The sequence below is a fragment of the Pleurodeles waltl genome, chromosome 12 (genome assembly GCF_031143425.1).
Source record: "Pleurodeles waltl isolate 20211129_DDA chromosome 12, aPleWal1.hap1.20221129, whole genome shotgun sequence".
NCBI classification, from domain to species: domain Eukaryota; kingdom Metazoa; phylum Chordata; class Amphibia; order Caudata; family Salamandridae; genus Pleurodeles; species Pleurodeles waltl.
Window position 1 is genome coordinate 559,392,813 of NC_090451.1, and position 20,512 is coordinate 559,413,324.

The 20,512-nt window shown below is 43.0% G+C and overlaps 1 protein-coding gene across 2 annotated transcripts in view; it reads right to left on the reverse strand.

Moving 5' to 3' along the window:
* Positions 1 to 1,888: 1,888 nt before the first annotated feature.
* LDHD (lactate dehydrogenase D) overlaps positions 1,889 to 20,512 on the reverse strand; it is a 432,353-nt gene continuing 413,729 nt past the window's right edge. Inside the window, exon 11 of one of the 2 annotated variants that reach the window (XM_069217648.1) lies at positions 1,889 to 4,072. In XM_069217648.1, coding sequence (XP_069073749.1) covers positions 3,907 to 4,072 — 166 coding nt within the window. In that variant the 3' untranslated portion in view covers positions 1,889 to 3,906. The remainder of the gene's footprint in view (positions 4,073 to 20,512) is intronic. The other variant, XM_069217649.1, reaches the window with a different exon arrangement.

The window sequence follows — 20,512 nt, forward strand, 5'->3', positions numbered from 1 at the left end:
CACATAGGGATAACCTAACAAAGTAGTGAGCCACGACAACAGTCTCTTTGCAATGTCATCTTACCACATACATAACCTGATCCTCTCAATCTGTATAATTCAAAAAAGTAGGAGCGACAATGTCGCAGCTCACCACAACTATGATGACAGGGATAGAGACTGAGCAGAGCAGACTGCAGAAAGATACAGGTGACATGCTTTAGATTTGGGTTGATAAAGAGATGGTGTTATGGTGGCTCTCTCATAAAAGGTATATGAAAAGGTAGTTGGCACCACTACAGGAAATTATTCAAGGGATATATTGGTCAAGTCTGAAAACTACAGGTCGATAGGCCTCTGGAAACAGGGAAGGGTGAGTTTACAAACAACTGACAAATCTTGCCTGTGCGGGGGCTGGCAAGGTGATCTGGGTGGCACAGAATGGAGGCCAGATGACACGCACGGTCACTTAGATGGAAGCTGTTCCCTTTGGAGAGCAAAATTTTATTTACGCTTTGGCAATTGTGTTCTTTTATACTGACTGTTGTCAAGTATTGGCAAGGAAAGATAGAGAAATACGTAATGAAGACACAGCAAGCACAAATGGCAAATTCAGGAAGATGGCTCACTCCACCCAAATTCACCCCACTGCAATCTACCCAATCTACTCCACAGTACCCCAATTTACCCCACCCCACTCTACCCCACTCCGATGTACCCCACTCTAATTTACTCCACTCCAATCTACCACACTCCACCCCAATCTACCCCACACCACCCACCTCTACAACACAACTCCAATCTACCCTATTCAAATCTATCCCACTCCAATCCACCCGTCAATCTCACTCAATTCCAATCTACCCCACTCCACTTAATCTACCAAAAAAGACCCAACTCCACTCTACCCCAATCTATCCCACTCCAATCTACAGTACTCTACCCCAATCTAACCCACTCTACCCCACTCTCTCTCTGTCCAATCAACTCCACTCCAATTAACCTGCTCCAATCTACTCCCACTCTAATCTACCCCAGTCTACCCTACTCCACCCTAATCTACTTCACACCAATCTACCCCAATCCATCCCACTCCACCTCACTCTACCTCACCACATTTCAATCCAATCTACCACACTCTAATCCATCCAATCTACCCCACTCCACCCCATCAACCTCACTCCACTTTACCCATCTACCCAACTCCATGCTAATCTACCTGACGGCATACCAATCTACCCCACTCCAACCTAACACAATCCTCCCAACTCCACTCTACCCCAATCTACCCTGCTCCACCCTAATATACCCAAATCTATCCCCACTTTACCCTAATCCAATCTATTCCAAACCAATCTACCCCACTCCAGTCTACCCCACCCTCTCAGTTTACCCCCACGCAACTCCAATCCATCCCATTCCAGTTCACCTCAGTCTACCTCACTCCACTCAAATCTACCACAATCTATCACACTCCATTACAAACTGCCGCTCTCCAATCGACCCCAGTCCACCCCAATATACTCAACTCCCCACAACCTCAATCTACCCCACTCCACCCTAATCTACCATACTCCGCTCCAATCTACCCCAATTTTCCCCACTCCACCCCAATTTACTCTACTCCGCTCTAATTTACCCTGCTCCAATCTACCCCAACCCACCCCATTCAACTCCAATATACCCCACTCCTATGCCACCCCACTCAAATCTACCCCACTCTACTCCAGGCCAATCTACCCACTCCACTCCACTACAGCCTACCCCAATTTACCCCACTCCACTGAACCCCAATCTACCACATGCCTACACCACTAACGTTTAGCCATGCTGAACAGCAGACATACTAGTATAAAACATGGCTAAAGCACATTGCCACAGCCAATACCTGTCTTAAAGGCGAGACCCATTAGCTTTGCCAATGTTTTCATTTTTATTCAGGGATACCTTCATGCCTTTAGTCATTCTAATTATATACATTCGACATTTGAGGGTCAATCAGATCAGGAACCCTGATACCTTCATAATTTACACCATAGATGGGTCCCAGAGTTCAAGGGGCCTCTCGCTGGCTCTTGTGCCAAAACTATAACTCATAAAGTTCTTGTAACAAGAGACTCTGTATCCCTTGGTGAATGCTTCTAAGGTCATATGCCAATCCTCTCAGTCACAAAATCCTAAAATGAAAAAAGCGATATCTTTCTGAGAGAAAACAGTAAATAACCAGTCAAGGGTTTTAAATGCTACCTCTCCCAGGACAATGCCAGGAGTCATCCAGTCACTTGAAAAAAAGGACTCAACATTCTCAAGTTGGTATATGGAGATGTTCAGTTTGAGAGGTTTTATGTTTTAATTTTAACACAATAAGTACACATATGGTATTGAACATTAACTTTTGGGACACCACAAGTCCCGTCTTCAAATATCAGCATCTGTGTGTAAGAAGACCTGAAATGAACGTGTGTGATATAATTTTTCAAGATTGAAGCTTAGAAACCTGATAGGAACAGAAAAAGTACTGAAAGATGATGTTCAAATATGAATGCAAATATGTGCTAGACAGAAATTCATAGAGGGCGGGTGTGTTGAATTCATACAGCAGATAAGAGTATTCGATAGATTCAGAGTTTAATGAAGGATAAGTCGGATAGGAGCGGTCAGACAAAAATTTGAAAGGCACTACTTATACTGTAGGCTCCTTTTCAACAATGGTACTAGAACCATAAAGTAGTGTGGCAAGTACGCTGTAATGTAATTTAGGGTGTCATTTATTACAAGTTTTGCAGCCCACCAGCCCATCCAGTCAGTGGAGACCGTGGCCTTTGTTTCCCCGACAGAGGTTGGTGGGGCGGGGGTTAGGATTTGTTGCTGAAAAGCAAAATGCACATGTCCTAGATGGACAAGTGAGTTTTCTTCCTGCAAGTAAGGGATATTTTTCTTCTTGGGGCCACTGTGCATTGCATGGTAATCCAAAGAAGGAAACATCTATGAGTGTAACCTGCCTAAATAGGCAGCCGCTGCGACCTGCAGGTTCTGTTGTCAATAGTCAGCCGGCTCAAGATATTTCAACGGCAGAGCCAGCTGAAGCTCTGCCACAGGAAACTCTGGGGTCTTCTAGAAATGAGACTGGACAACTAAGATTTTGGTGAGGCAGGAGCACCACCAATCTATTTCAGTGCTCACACCCCAGTAAACTCCAAATGAGGGCACTTGTCTCAAACCTTTATGATCTAGGAGCTTTCACAATATAAATTCCCATGACTGTTGCGGTTGCATATTTTTTACATAATCTTTTATTAGTAGATACAAGAAATTCTGCAGTAAGTCTTCTTGTCTAAACCGGTGTCCTACCGGTTTGGACCAGAAAAGGAGTGTGCATGTTGTTTTATCATCTGGGTTGCATTCATTCCTTGTACTATATGATGTTGGTTTATTTCCAAATCTGTTTTAGGTGTTTGTATGGTGAATCATTGCAGTTGAGTACATTTGGCAGGTTTCACACCTCTGTCAACCGGGGGAATGCGTGGGAGACAGAGTAAATGCCTTTAGGTAGCTACTTAGATTTGTGAATAGGTCCTCACATGTTCCTGCTGAGGACCTTTTCATATAAAGCCTTATGGATGGTACTGTGCTATGATAGTATTGGGTGGTTTCTGAAACTCAGAATCGTTTGCTTCATTGTTTTAAATTTCCTTATTTGGATATCCTATATCTGGGTATCTACGTTCAACTCACATTGTCTGTCCATTTGTCTAGCTTAGCCTTCAAGTTCCAGAAATGCATCTAAGTGACAGATTTTTCAGAAGGAAAGTTCCAGTATCCATTAATCAGAATTGCGAGATGCCCAATTTCCGACAGCCCTTAATAAAAAGTCATTGGTTATGGATTCAATCATGTAAGAGCATTTGCTGTCATCACTCTGCACCATTAGAGGACTTTTCCTGGGTTCATTATATTTTTGGGATCCAGAGTCGATTTCAGCCTTCTCATTATCTCCACACCAATCTCCCCAACTTCTTCCACCAGCAACTTCCGCTTCCCCAATCCAATGCCATGCTCCCCAGTACATGTGCCATTCATGGCCAGGGCCCGTCTGAAAAGAGAAAATTTAAATTCTACATAAACATCTGTTCAATTACCAATCAGGAGTATGGTGTCATACTTGAATATTGGGTACTGATTCAAAAAGCAGACTAAAAGGATAGCCCTCTATGCAGAACTACTGCGGATGCAGAAGTACTCCTATCACCATGGTCAACATTGCAACCAAAATACTTGAGAAGAAAGGATTCCCCTAAAAATATGTGACAATTTTGGTCCAACACCATGGGAAGAGTAACAATACCATACCGAAATAATGAGCTTTTCATATTCAAAAGAAGGCATGTCACCTATCACACCATGCAAGGCAACAGAGTCAATATTACATATCCAGATAGAGCACCTGATCCCTAGTGTAATGCTGAGGGAGACATTTAGTTGGAAATAGGTCAGGTTGAAAAGGGTCCTCGACAAATGACACTAAGACACTTGGTTTACTCTTACCATAAACGACTAGTACATCAGAACCACCAGTTATGACCAAAACTCATTTGTGGTTCAGAAGGTACCACAGATTGGCTCTCAATAATGTCTTCTCCCTATACAAGCACCGGTAAGAAGTCAGTGAAAAGTGTTCACCTAACACTACACGTAAGCATCGTATAAGTGACAAGAACTGCTTGCTAACACTGTATCTCAATAAGGTGCTGGCGAATCACTCTCTAGATTTGTACTTACATCTATGGATACTTTAATATTCCTTCTTGGCCCGTAGTTTTCTAATGCAAACTAGGAGAAGTATCCAGTTCATCAGAATTGTGTGGGTTTCTTTAGGTCTGGGTTCTTAGAGGATAGTTGGATGCCATTTTTTTTGTTTACAAATTCTTTTATTGAATTTTTACAAAACTTACCATACATCTCAGATACATTCAGGCACAACGTTTTACAGTTTTTCTACACGTGGTACAATTCTCTTCTCCATAAAGCGGTTAAGTATGACAAAGGTAAGAAAATGTTGGCCATGTATACACATTTGGCTATTCAAACTGATGCCATTTTATGTGGGAATACAAATACAATAGGTGGGGAACTCAATTGGCTATCTCATCTGTGCAATACTCTTCCCAGCTACTCTATTTTTTTGTTCTTTTGGGGACAACCCCATGCCTCATTGATTGGGATTTCAAGAATACGGCTCCTATCTCTACCACGTTTTCACAGGTTAACGGTTGGGTGTGTGTGTATGGAATCCCCCATTTCAGCCTGATATCGGAGGCGACCAGAGCTGGAGTGTGTTTCAGGGGTCACATACATTCTATGGAGTATTTAAACTTTATGAGGTGAAACCAATTTGAAATTGCACTTATAGCTAATGTGAAACATCTAACATTCAACCCTCATCTTACAGAGCACCTATATCCTCCCCATGTTATTCAGTTGCCATTTTAACTCTTACCGGGTACCTGTACATTTACACTCTCCACTAACATCGTAGCTATGGTAGAAGTAAAATCAAACATGCTCTAACCAAATTCCCTTAACTCCACAATAAATAATATCACATGGTCACTGACCCTTGGGCTTTTACAAGTTTTTAAAAACTTCATTGCAATCAATTCTGTGCCATGTTAATTAATAATAATTCATTTCAGTGACTAAAACTAAGAAAAGCTAAAGGCACACTTATGGCCTGATTTCGAGTTTGTCCGATAGGCTTTTTCCAATCACACCATGGTGGATGTCCCACCTGCGCTATTAAAAGTGTAACGTATCCTTTGGAACTTGTAAAAAGGTGGACCGGAAACCCATATGCAAACTCTATATCTGGCCCTTAGCTTTAAAAGCTCAGTATTTGTAGTGTTGGGCTTACAGTATGTGGGGATGTAAAATAGAATGCCAAATGTGGAATGTGAAAATGTCATGAATTACCTGGATTTGGCATTTGGTCGACAACAGACAAGGTAATGAAGTTTTTCCTTATGAATAAATGTTCCACATCTTTCAGAATTCAGAGATCAGAGGGATTGTGCATAGACCAACAGGTGCAAACAAATAAGGGGGTGTAGCAATTATTACTTCTCGCTACCCCGGATTGATGGCCCTTTACCTGGAGCACCTTCTGATGGAAAAAACAAACAAGCATTTGCAATGCAACAGGTCTTGCATTTCTCCGAGTTAGAGCTATAAGCAGTTGTAAACTCCCAACCGGACTTTTCTTGCCACATTAAATGGAAAAAAAGAGCGTGATCATGCTGCAACAGTTCAGTCGAAGTGAAACCTATTGGCAAAAGTGCAATTATCTACGTAACCGGCAAAAGTGCAATTAACTATGTAACAGGGTCGATGTCATGCAAAGCGCTCAACTTCTGCCAAGTGATTTCACGCTGCGAAAAAAAGATAAAAAGTAGTCCACAAACCTGACGGAAAACAGCAAGCCTCGCAAGTTTTCAGTACTTGGTTGTTGTGCTCAAGGAGGGCTAACCACCGGAAAAGGCATGACATATGCATGCCTTCCACTAATGAAAGGAAGCAGATTTTAAAAGGCAAGCCCACGAACCAATGAAAGACACTGACGTGACATGGATGGGGCTCTGAGCCCTTTTCTAACTACTAAAGCGTCTCGCAAGCGATACGCATGCGACACAGGCTAGACCCTAAAAAGGTGATTGGTGGAATTCTTGAACGGATCCCTGCCACTGATAATTACTCAGGGCTACTTCCAGTGGATGTTTTGCCAATCCTGCTACTTACTCCATATGGAGATCAAAGGTGTGCACATCAGCCTTAGTCCTGCTCCAGTAGGGATAGTCCAGCCAACTCTTACAATTTACGTACCATTGGAAAGGGAACATGAGACCCCAGAATGGTTTTAGGCTTGTTCAGCCTCATTACTGAGGGACAGCTTAAATCTCCTGGCACTGTGAGCACTTTCAGATTGCAGCAAACACATCACAAACAAGAGCTGATGCGTCTCTCCCTTTCTCCCTCATAAGGAAGCAATCCGCTTTCTTAACTACAAACCAGAAGGAATCAGCCAACATCAACTTTAACAAGCAATCGCTAGTCAGAGTAAACATGATTTAACACTGCACCACACCGGGGTGTAATATAGACGCAGGGGTGCCCCAGCCATTTGAGGGGGGCCCTTTCAGCCCCAGGCCATTAAATATCTGTAAGATATGGCAGAGACTCGGGCCGCTCAACACATTCTGCAGGGGGCCCCATCATTTTGCGTAATGCCACTGGCACCGCAGTGCAAAAGAGAGTGTGGGATGTCGTGTGTGAGTTTTTGTCCTCCGGACACACTCTTCAGTGCAACTCTCTAATGTGGTAAAGGGCAAGTCAGTTTAACATGGATCATTTTGTAGAAATTACTTGCATCGTATGTGAAAATATTACCCGATGTACCTTTTCCCCCATTGTTCGCGCCATTTGTCTTCAGGATTCCATGCAACGTCTGATTCCCGGGGTGCTTGTGGTGTTCCTGCCCCGTTACACCCACTTTGCATTCATTAAATGGGGATTTACACTATGCGACACAAGGCAGTTTCAGTGCTTATCCGTGTCAACTTTTAGCATAAAATTCCTTTTGCGAGCTAACGTTGAGCAACGCCATTCTAAGAATCACTATTCTTTGCGTGGCATCCACGCTAAAATTAGGTAAATATGGGCCTTTTGGTCTATTCCGCTCCTGTTTTTATTCCACCTATGTGCTTACACCTTTTTAAATACATTCAAGTCTTCTTGACAATATATAAATCCTTCTTAAGCCTGAAAATCTTGTATGTGTCTACAGAACCTCAAAAAATAATACATATATATTAATGCACATTCAAGCAAGCTGAGAGATGCTGGTGCGCAGCAGGTACATGTTAGCCAAGGTATGGCAATGTTACCGAGGCAGCGTAATGATTTATGAGATCGAAAGATAAAAGAAGCTACGGTACCCCCTGTCCCACAGCGACACCTGTTGATAGGAGAAAGTCCTAGGATGCATAGCATACAAAGAACAATGCTTCATGCTGCACAGAACCTGCTCCATCAACTCACCCAGCCATCTAAAGTGTTTTTACTTTATTCACACCTAATATCTACTATATTTTATGATGAGCATTACAAAAAGAGAAGTCATAAACAGAATTTTCATGTACCATGCCTATCTCTAATTCATTACTTGTCAAAGAGTAAAAGCATAAGAACCATTAAAGAGACACAGGGCATTTTGAACGTTCCAAGCCCGATTCACTACATTAACCTTCAAATAACAGAAAGCAAAATTCCTACACAAACTGTTGTGGTCCAGTCCACGCTACTCAAGGAAAGATTACTATGTATGTATGTAGCATGAGCAGTGCAGACCTAGCCAGCAGGTTGTGGAGCGCTTGTGGGTCTGATTTGTGGGTCCCAAGCCCTACGGGCAATTCCCCTTCTAAATAATGGAGGGTGTGCACAAGCATAATGCTGCCACTCCCTGGGCCTCAGATCTAGAAGACGCATTCAGTAATGAAAAGGGTCTTGGGAGGAGTAAGAAGGGGATGTTGTAAAGAGGGGTCAACTGTGGGGCGGGGGACAGGTGTAACCCTCAGTACAGACCCTTGTGCATTCTCCTTTTATGTCAACTCTCAGATTATAACAAGTTAACACAATCCACTCCAAAACTACCCATAATGCCTCTAATGTGTCCCATCTGCTATTTGGCATATCCAATCACTTTCTGTGGCAGGGACAGGGGTTAGCCTTGAATGTGGATCACCTTCATATTGGCTCCCTCTGAGGGGAAAGCAAGATGCAGTACAGTGATCTCTCTGGTCTTTCTCCACCAATTCCCTCTATTTTCAGCCTCCATGGGGTTGGGACTTCAACTGACCCAATGGGAGTGGCAGGGTAAGGTCCTTCTGCTCTACCAGAAAGTCTTGCAGAACCACATAGGCAAAATGGCCATCCTATTGACCTGGCTGTCAAAGCAGAAGTGTTTTGTGAACGTGTGCACCTATGCCCACGTCATAACCTGGCAGATGTCCAGAACTAGCACCCACTTTACAAAAGCTGCTGTAGAAGCCCTGGCTCTGAGGGAATAGACCAACGGACTTCCAGGGAATTGCTTCTTGGCACAGAAGATTGTGATGCAAAGGACTAACTATTTTGACAAGGTCCTGTTTTGCACTGTCCCACCCCCCCAAAAAAAAACTACAAGATCTAGCCATTTGCACAATAGTCCACTGTTTAAAACCTTACATCCTTTAAGAGGAGAGCCAATAGAGATTCGCCTCTTCCTCTGAACAGTGAGGTGCAGAAAAAAGAGCTGGTAGAGTGAGACTGGTGAACAAGGAAAGGTGGCTAAACGTTTGGTAAGATGGCCACCCAGGACTTCAACACTAACTTGTCTGGGAAGAAAGTGGTGTAGCGGGTTCCATCAAGAGTGCCTGCAGTTCCCTTGTGCAGTGCCCAGAGATGATGGCAATTAGCAATGCTGTTTTGAGCGTCAGTAGTCTGTGCATTGGCTCAAAAAGTGTGCACATAAGATGGTCAACACTTAGGTAAAGTCCCATTGAAGCATGCTTGACAGCTTTTGGGGAAACATGCGAGTCAGACCTTTGATAAAACACATCACAATTGGTGAATTAAACAGAAATAGCTGATCAAGGAAACACAGAAAGGCTGAAGGACCAACATCCAACCTTTAACTGCATCTACTGCAAGGTCTTATTTGACAACAATAAAACAAGAAACACACTCAAAGGTTTGGACTGCAGAGTGCTGGTATGATGAGCACTACACTAAGCAAAGAACTTCTCCCAGCACCCTGTGTAAATAGACTTTGTTGAAGAACATCAGACTGCAAGGATAACACTGAATACTGATTCGGCAGATCAAATGCATTCAACCATAGTGGCTCAATGTTCATGCATGGAGGTATGGGTTGAAAAAATTCTGGTGCAGACCACCCCCCTTGTTGCTGAGCCAGAGGGTGCCCCAAAAGTGGTAGCTGGATCACAGGGCAAGTGCTCATGCTCTGAAGTTCTGGAACGCATACCACATTCTCCTAGTTCATTCTATGGCTGTTAAGTTGACATGGGCCTAGCCTGCCCTCACTTTCCTCAGAACTCAAGGCTGAAAAGACAGTGGTGGGAAAGTCTGCAGGCAATCCCTGCCCGATGTTAGATGGACTGCATTTTCTAGTGACTTTCCTGGAAGAAACTCCAGTGCGTAGTGGAGTTTGCAATGCATGTTCTCAATGGTGACAAACAGATCCGAGCCTGAGACCAGGATGCCCTTTGCCACTTCAGGGTGATGATGCAACTCATGATCTGCCAGCCGACATCTGCTCAGCTCACCTGTTTTTGTTTAGTACCAGTTGATTTGACTATGGGACTCATTTGTTGATTATTCCCTTTCAGCAGTTTACTTGACCCTTATTAATAATTTGGTTTGAGCAATTCTGAGGGCCACAGGTGCTCTTTGACAGGGATTACCCCGGGGCCGGGGTGGCCTTGGGCCTTTTTCACTTATTTTGGGATGGAACATTTGTTTCCTTTTTAGTAGGTGTCTAATTCCACAAGCATTGTACACAGCACTTATGCATGGTATTAAACAGCACTTTCTGTACCAGTTTTTGCACCTGGAGTAGCACGTTACGATATTTATTTTTTATTGAGGCTTGAAATTCCAGATCCTATACGCTCACCTTTGGACCGGTAGATACAGAATGTAGATGTTTTTTTTTTATACATGGATTTTAAGGCATGCTTGTTTCACCATTCATACACTTGTTGGCTAATTATTATTTGATTTTTGCATTCATTTTCTTTTCTTTTTTTTCTTCTCTTCCCTCTCCTTCCCTTGTTTTTATAGGTTTTCATTGATCATCATTGTGCAGTAATTCTCAGACTTGTATCATAATGTCCTGATGATCGTCCTATAATTTTAGGTAGATTGAAATGTCGTCAACATAGACATTCTGACCTTTTTTGGATTATGTAAAATTGATTGTGGGTGCAGGCGTGTCATACAATATTTGTGAGACTGTCTCTTTTGAATTTGTTTCACACATTTATGCCCGAGTGACTTCTTGTTACTTGTTGTTGTGTGCCCCACGGGGTAACTTATCCCTACAAATTATTTTTAATTGAATCAATAAATACATGGTTTTAAATGGTTAATTTAACAAAGTACCCTGTGTATTATTTTTCTCCTATGTATAATTTGTTCTGTTAAGGGACCTTTGTTTCTAACAACAACAGCTCACCTGCTCAGGCAGAGGTCATGCCACACGGTTGGCTAACAGAAATATATTTTGCTGATCCAGCCACTTCCACAGGTAATAGGCTTCCTAGCACAGGATGCCAAGACTTCACTCTGCTCTGCTTGTTACAGTACTAAATGCTGATTGTATTGTCTGTGAGGATCTGTACCATCCTGTAGGAAAGTACCATCTTGCCTGGCATGTTACCCCCATATTTCACTGTATATATTTTGTTTTAGTTGTATGTGTCACTGGGACCCTGCCAGCCAGGACCCCAGTGCTCATAAGTGTGCCCTGTATGTGTGACCTGTGTTATGATTAACTGTCTCACTGAGGCTCTGCTAATCAGAACCTCAGTGGTTATGCTCTCTCATTTCTTTCCAAATTGTCACTAACAGGCTAGTGACCAATTTTACCAATTTACATTGGCATACTGGAACACCCTTATAATTCCCTAGTATATGGTACTTAGGTAACCAGGGTATTGGGGTTCCAGGAGATCCCTATCGGCTGCAGCATTTCTTGTGCCACCCATAGGGAGCTCTGACAATTCTTACACAGGCCTGCCACTGCAGCCTGAGTGAAATAACGTCCACGTTATTTCACAGCCATTTACCACTGCACTTAAGTAACTTATAAGTCACCTATATGTCTAACCTTTACCTGGTAAAGGTTGGGTGCTAAGTTACTTAGTGTGTGGGCACCCTGGCACTAGCCAAGGTGTCCCCACATTGTTCAGGGCAAATTCCCCTGACTTTGTGAGTGCGGGGACACCATTACACGTGTGCACTACACATAGGTCACTACCTATGTGTAGCTTCACAATGGTAACTCCGAACATGGCCATGTAACATGTCTAAGATCATGGAATTGCCCCCCCCAATGCCATCCTGGTATTGGGGAGACAATCCCATGATTCCCCGGGTCTCTAGCACAGACCTGGGTACTGCCAAACTGCCTTTTCTGGGGTTTCACTGCAGCTGCTGCCAACCCCTCAGACAGGTTTCTGCCCTCCTGGGGTCCAGCCAGGCTTGGCCCAGGAAGGCAGAACAAAGGACTTCCTCAGAGAGAGGGTGTTAAACCCTCTCCCTTTGGAAAAAGGTGTTAGGGCTGGGGAGGAGTAGCCTCCCCCAGCCTCTGGAAATGCTTTCATGGGCACAGATGGTGCCCATTTCTGCATAAGCCAGTCTACACCAGTTCAGGGATCCCCCAGCCCTGCTCTGGCGTGAAACTGGACAAAGGAAAGGGGAGTGACCACTCCCCTGACCTGCACCTCCCCTGGGAGGTGCCCAGAGCTCCTCCAGTGTGCTCCAGACCTCTGCCATCTTGGAAACAGAGGTGCTGCTGGCACACTGGACTGCTCTGAGTGGCCAGGGCCAGCAGGTGACGTCAGAGACTCCTTCTGATAGGCTCCTCCAGGTGTTGCTAGCCTATCCTCTCTCCTAGGTAGCCAAACCTCCTTTTCTGGCTATTTAGGGTCTCTGCTTTGGGGAATTCTTTAGATAACGAATGCAAGAGCTCATCAGAGTTCCTCTGCATCTCTCTCTTCACCTTCTGCCAAGGAATCGACTGCTGACCGCGCTGGAAGCCTGCAAAGCTGCAACAAAGTAGCAAAGACGACTACTGCGACCTTGTAACGCTGATCCTGCCACCTTCTCGACTGTTTTCCTGGTGGTGCATGCTGTGGGGGTAGTCTGCCTCCTCTCTGCACTAGAAGCTCCGAAGAAATCTCCCGTGGGTCGACGGAATCTTCCCCCTGCAACCGCAGGCACCAAAGAACTGCTTCACCCGTCCTCTGGGTCTCCTCTCAGCACGACGAGCGAGGTCCCTTGAACTCAGCAGCTCTGTCCAAGTGACTCCCGCAGTCCAGTGTCTCTTCAGTCCAAGTTTGGCGGAGGTAAGTCCTTGCCTCCCAACGCTAGACTGCATTGCTGGGAACCGCATGTTTTGCAGCTGCTCCGGCTCCTGTGCACTCTTCCAGGATTTCCTTTGTGCACAGCCAAGCCTGGGTCCCCGGCACTCTAACCTGCAGTGCACGACCTCCTGAGTTGTCCTCCGGCGTCGTGGGACCTTCCTTTGTGACTTCGGGTGAGCTCCGGTTCACTCCACTTCGTAGTGCCTGTTCCGGCACTTCTGCGGGTGCTGCTTGCTTCTGAGTGGGCTCCTTGTCTTGCTGGGCGCCCCCTCTGTCTCCTCACGCAATTGGCGACATCCTGGTCCCTCCTGGGCCACAGCAGCATCCAAAAACCCTAACCGCGACCCTTGCAGCTAGCAAGGCTTGTTTGCGGTCTTTCTGCACGGAAACACCTCTGCACGACTCTTCACGACGTGGGACATCCATCCTCCAAAGGGGAAGTTTCTAGCCCTTGTCGTTCTTGCAGAATCCACAGCTTCTACCATCCGGAGGCAGCTTCTTTGCACCCACAGCTGGCATTTCCTGGGCATCTGCCCACTTCCGACTTGCTCGTGACTAATGGACTTGGTCCCCTTGTTCCACAGGTACTCTCGTCAGGAAATCCATCGTTGTTGCATTGCTGGTGTTGGTCTTCCTTGCAGAATACCCCTATCACGACTTCTGTGCTCTCTGGGGAACTTAGGTGCACTTTGCACCCACTTTTCAGGGTCTTGGGGTGGGCTATTTTTTCTAACCATCACTGTTTTCTTACAGTCCCAGCGACCCTCTACGAGGTCACATAGGTTTGGGGTCCATTTGTGGTTCGCATTCCACTTCTAGAGTATATGGTTTGTGTTGCCCCTATCCCTATGTGCCCCCATTGCATTCTATTGTGACTATACATTGTTTGCACTGTTTTCTATTGCTATTACTGCATATTTTGGTATTGTGTACATATATCTTGTGTATATTTGCTATCCTCATACTGAGGGTACTCACTGAGATACTTTGGCATATTGTCATACAAATAAAGTACCTTTATTTTTAGTATATCTGTGTATTGTGTTTTCTTATGATATTGTGCATATGACACTAGTGGTACTGTAGGAGCTTCACTCGTCTCCTAGTTCAGCCTAAGCTGCTCTGCTAAGCTACCTTTTCTATCAGCCTAAGCTGCTAGACACCCCTCTACACTAATAAGGGATACCTGGGCCTGGTGCAAGGTGTAAGTACCCCTTAGTACCCACTACAAGCCAGTCCAGCCTCCTACACATCCTCATTTTGATGGACGGCAGGAAGACAGTTGCCCAAACAAATTGCCCAGAAGCTGAATTGGAGCTGGCACTCTGCCAGGGACCAGGCGCCTCTGATCTCCAACTCTCCCATATGAACCCCTCAGGCCCTAAGCCCAACCCCCCAGCCTATGTCCAGCCTCCTGCTGCACCAGTTCCCCATGGCCTTTGGCCAAACGTGTGCCTGCGGCTAGGTCCTGCACTCAGCCCCTCCTTTTTTTATTTTGTTCTGTCACAGAACTGTTCTCCAGGGGTCCACACTGGGGTTTGCAATGGAACCCCCCTTCTCCCCACACAACCCAGGGGGTCAGAGTAGCCCTACGCCCTGTTCGCTTATATCTTTTTTATTTTATTTTGTAGGACTAAGGGATTGAGTCCCTGAGACCTATGATGGTGGCCACAACTTTTCCTTTAGGTTTCAGCCAGACTATCACAATGCACTCTGGAGCTCACAGATGCACCATGGTGGAGCCGCGATGTGAAACAAACTTTGAGGCTTAATTTCTCAAAAACTACTAAACAGAATATAGTAAATCACAAAGCACACTTTCTGGATCAAGATATAGCTTTCTGCCAACATTGGTGTAATTCCATTCCACCATTTTTGCAGTATCGCTGTTCAATTTTCCTATGGAAAACTGCATGGGAAAAACACATTTTGCCCTTCAACACCCCCCCCCCCCCCACCCCCCATTTGGCGTATCACCCCAAACATTTCTAGGAGGAGCTTGAGCTGCATGTTACCGATTCTATTCTTTTGAAGGTTTCATGAAGCACTGTCAAGCGGCGCCAAAGATATTAGCAAACCAAAAAAATATATTTCCTATGATAATATGAAAACATAGTCCTAACTTTTATAACTCCTTTAGTTTGAGGATGATTGTGTGCTGGACTGTGGTAAAGATTTGCTTTCCTTCCCGCTTTAGTGTGGTCCTACCTTTAACTACCCACTAGAATATGAATATATATATATTCAGTTAAAAAAAAACAATGGTTACAGGGATGTTATATTTAGGTTCTGCATTTACTCGCACAAAACCAGAGAAATTCAGCAGTTACAGTTATTTCAGGTAACTATAACTCAAGCCCCCGAAATGCACAGTTATCTGATCAATCATTTTACTGCAGATGGTACAGAGACATTATCAGTGATGTTATCAAAGATGTAATGAGTGCTGTAATTTGTGGGGTAATTAGCAGTACATGATGAGGGCGTGAGTTATAGTTACCTTAGGGCGCAAGCCAGGCCCTGTGGCCAATCCCTTTAGCAACCCAACACAACATTTTAAAAGTATAAAACCACAGAATATCAGCTGTTTGAGTTATTTCAAGTAACTGTAACTCATGCCCTAAGGTAACTAACTTGTGCCCCCACCAAACACAGTTATCTCATCAATAATTTTACTGCAAATGCAACAGTGAGATTATCAAGGTTGTTATGAAAGATGTCATGAGTGCTGTAATACCTGGGGGAATTAATAGTGCATGGCGAGGGTGCGGTTATAGTTACCTTAGGGTCTTAGGGAAGACTTCTTCCCCTTGTTAATGAAGAAATATTTTGTTTAGCTCACAAACATAATGTAACACACTCTGGGTGTAGAATTTTTGTTTGGTGTAATTTGTCACTTAAGCCTGGACTCTAGCTTCTTTTTCAAGTGAAACCCAAAAATAAGGCCGTTTTCTAGTGTCAAGATTGATTTGAGGTGTGTAAATTAACTTTTGTACTGTAAAAAGCAACATCCATCCTGATTAGGTTATCCTGGTGCTAAAATTCCAAAACTAGTCAAGCACTGCAGATAGAAATAACAAAAGACCAACCAACTATGAACTAGGAATAGGAGGCAGGAAATAACGTGGTCTTCAACTGTTTTCTAAATTTCAGCAAATCATATTCCTGGTTGAGATCCAGTGATAAAGAATTCCATCTAGCTGCACTGCACCTGAATGAAACCTGCCAACCAAGGTCTTATACAGAATATGGCAGGGGCGTCCTCCCTGCAAGTTGGAGGTCACGCGTTGGGACCGCCAAACCCATAATCAGGTCCTTAGACTTAGATCTCAGCAGATGGCCAGGAGATTACCATTTACACCTACACCAAGCGGAGAACACTCAGGAGGATAGAGTGCCTTTTGTAGAAAGTAATTAGCCTTAAAACTGATCCTCTCCGTAATACACAGTCAAGAAGACTAAAGCTGGTGTAGTGTGGGCTCTTCCATGTATATCAACAGCCATTCTGGCAGCATAATTTCAAATGAGTTGCAACTTTTGAATCAAATGGGCTGGCAAGTATAAATTGGAAAATAGAAGGAATTCTCATAACATTTACATATTTAACACCAATAAGCTGGAGCATAAAAACACGGAGTGAAAGGACTGCCGAAAGGAGAACTTTAGTAACGCTTGATGGCACAGAAGTCAGCATTTGGCGTCTTTTTTATTCACATTTAAAAGCCTAAACCTAGACAGCTGCATTAACATGTATTTAAAAGTGTACACGTTTATTTGTGGTGGACATTGTGCCTACCAGGACAGACGTATGCTTATCAGAACTGACAATGTGTTAACATGATTAAATAATGTTGAACTATAATTTAATCATTAGCGTGAACAGTAGAAATGAAAATAATTTATAATGATATATGATTTATTAGTTTAAGTTACATGTGCACGCAAAAATCAATGCACGTCTTTCAAAAGTTTGTATGTAAGGTATATAAGGTGTATTTTATTAACGGCAATATTAATTACTTGTATTTTTGTGTTAGCATAACTAGGCCTGAATTCTTCATATTTGCAGCAGCAGTAAACTGGCAAGTCATTCCTTTTGCTTTTACATGGATTTTTCCACTAGCTGTCTCACACGATGAGTAAAGAGTCCTATCGTATTATGTATACGTTTCATTCAAAGCGACCTTAGATGTTTCAACATTAGAACATGAGGACTGGAAAGTAAAACAGTACCATTGTTTAACTGCTTGTTCCCTTGTGAAAGGAGAAATTCTTTATGTGCCATGGGAATGAACATGGATTGCAGTAAATGATGTTCAAATTGTTAAACTATTGGAGTCACATGAAAAGGAGAGATGACTTCACACCAAGCCTAGGAGAGTTTCCTAAAGTTTCAAATTTGACTTGTGCATTAATGCTGATTGGACATTGCCCCTTTTTGTGTAATATGGACTCATTGAACTGACCAATCGAACTGTACTGCATATTCTAGAATAGGGATGGACATTCTAAGTTTCAGTCAATCCTCTCTTGATTCTTGTCCAGCATCATTCCCCACTGCGCTATTGTTCTGTTTATTTGTCCCTTGGACACTTTCCTGTTTTCCATGTGCTGCCTGTGCTCTGCACTTTCCTCCTGATGGTGCTTCTGATAAACTTTGCTGAAGATTTAAATCTGAATTGAATTCCGAACCCAGGAGAGGTATATTGTAATGCAAATGTTATTTTACCCGACCTGCTTTTGAGTAGAGTTAGCATGCTGACACTTGCCTTTTTTGTTTTAGTTAGTATAACTTAGTCCAAGATAGATGCTTTTCCAAATTATTGTTTTTCTTATAGATGTTTCCCCAAATGTTAGCCAGTTTCCCACACATGCTCTTCCTAATTTGGTTATAAGTAGGGAAAACCTATGTCCCAATCACTTGAATCTAAATGTTGTACATTTGAGTTGAGTAAAGGCTTTAACTACTGACTTGAAACAAGTTTCTATCTCACAAGTGATTGCTTTATTAATAAGCATTATTCTCCTTGAGTGTCTAATGGTGTTGCTGTTGAGTAGATTAAATTTGTTTAGTAGATTTGGTCAGCCTATGGTGTTTTTTTATCTTTGTAATTTAATTTTGTGCACTATTTACGTGACTTTGGTATTGTGGTTAGGAAAATAAAAGCTTTGAAACTTTATTCAGATTGGAGTTATCCTTCCGTGGCCACACTGGTCATGATGTCTAAATAGTTGATTGTCATATTAATGTAAATTTTGGTTTATGATTCGCCATGCTCTTTACTGGGTCAAAAGGTTTGTCAACCTCAATGAAGCAGTCTAGTCCTGCGAAGGATGAAAACACACTCACAGGACCAAAGATTTTGTGAAAAGCGGACTGTGAATCTCTTGTGCTATTTTTTTCCTTCATCAATGTATTGGGCAGGACTAAGTAGGAACTTGTAAAAAAAAAAAAAAAAAAAAAGCTAGAGTCGAATACAAAGGCGAAATTCAACAATGAATGGAAGGCTGACCACATTTTCTGTTATGTTTAGAGGAATATTAACAGATTCTCTCGACGAGACTGCACTTAAGCTTGTTTTCAAAATTGCAATCTAGCTAGTAAAATAACTAGGGCTCTTCTCACATTATATGATAAAGGCAGATTGGGTGGGTTTAGGTCAGCACTCAGAGGGTTGATCAGTTTCTACGCTCACAAGGCACCCTAACGGCAGGGAGGGAAAACAGAGGAAAACATGGCATGTGTCTATGACGTGCATCAATTTCAAAGAAAATCACAATAGTTGGCTAAATTAGCCTCAGTGCCATAGGAATTAGAACAAGCACTGACAAAACCTATAGGTCAGGCCTTGGCAAGTTTACCATGTAGTTTTATTTATTTCTGCCAACATGCGCAATGTGCAAAAAATATAATCCTGGGGAAAAAGTAAAATAGACAAAAATAAAGGAGTGGCCAGCAGTCATAGCATACCAGTCTTGACACTGAAGTGCATTAGTTTTGAAGGCGCACATGTTATCAGACAAAATTATGTCACTCACGGTGCAGTATAGCAAAGTGTGATTCCTCTGTAACAAGGTTTATGAAAAAGCAGGTGGGAGAAAATTCTGAATAACACTTCATCATACCAATGGATAAAGAAGGCTGATCTAAAGCTCTTCCATGTACGTATATATATGAAACTATTTTATGTATTTTTATAATGATATTTTAGGAAACATGAGGCTGACGAAACAGCTGAAGGTGTCTACGTGAGACCTAAAAATGACCTCTCCAGCTGCAGCAATATGGCAGCATAATGAATTAGAGTGGTCCTTAGCAGGTTAGCAATTCGCAAAACCTTTTCAGATTCCTGCCTTTAAAAGTGTGGACCAATTCTACCCGCAAACGTTGTTGGTAATGGCTTTTCTTTGGCATCATCAGATTTAATTGCCCTAAATTCACTAGACTTGTTAACCTAGCTTTATTTGGTCTTAGTCAACATATACAAATTAGCTTTATTTTCTCTACATTTTTAGTTCAACCAATTAAAGAGTTTAGCAAAATAAAATCCTGGTGATTTAATCCCTGTGACAAAGTATCTTTGTTGCAGTTTGTTCCATCGGGGACTACGGCTGTAAGATTTTCAAAACGCTTAACATTTCTGCCATAATCTGTGGGAGGGTAAAGGATTCATCGAGCAGACCCCATTTAACAAGTTGTCAGTTGTTTCAAACCTTCGAACGGCCCTGAACCTTGGAAAAACTGTGTAAAGGAATACTAAAAATGACCAAATGTAAACGATGCGGCATGGGCATATTCAGATCACTTTACCATAGTTAAGTCAACAAGATATCCCTGTCTTCAACACTGACTATGGAATAGCCAATTACACAACTTTCCTTCCTGTTAGTGAAATGAGAAATCAGACTGTGTCCTATGAGTTTTATAACACAAAGAGAGCCTTCCTTGAGCAGCCCAATACACCTTGACCCTTAACTCTGATTTATTTACTGCAGCACAATGAAAACTATATTCAGGCCTTCCTGAGCTCGCTTGTGTGCTTCAATAAAACAGGTATAGAAGACTCACAGTGGACAGACTCTATTATACTGAACTTAGTTGGTATGTATAAAGCCCTTTCAACATCACGTATGAGGCCTAAAGCGCCTTCTCAATTGAGTAAGAAGCTACACCGTATGTTCTGGAAAAATTGGGTGCCGCGAATGAAAGAAAATTTGAAAGGAGGCTAGACATGCAGGGTGGGGCTTCAAGTGTACAAGTGTGAGTGTTGCGGGTAGTGTCAGAAATAGACACTATGGGCATGTAAATACCAACATAATATCAACCTGTAATA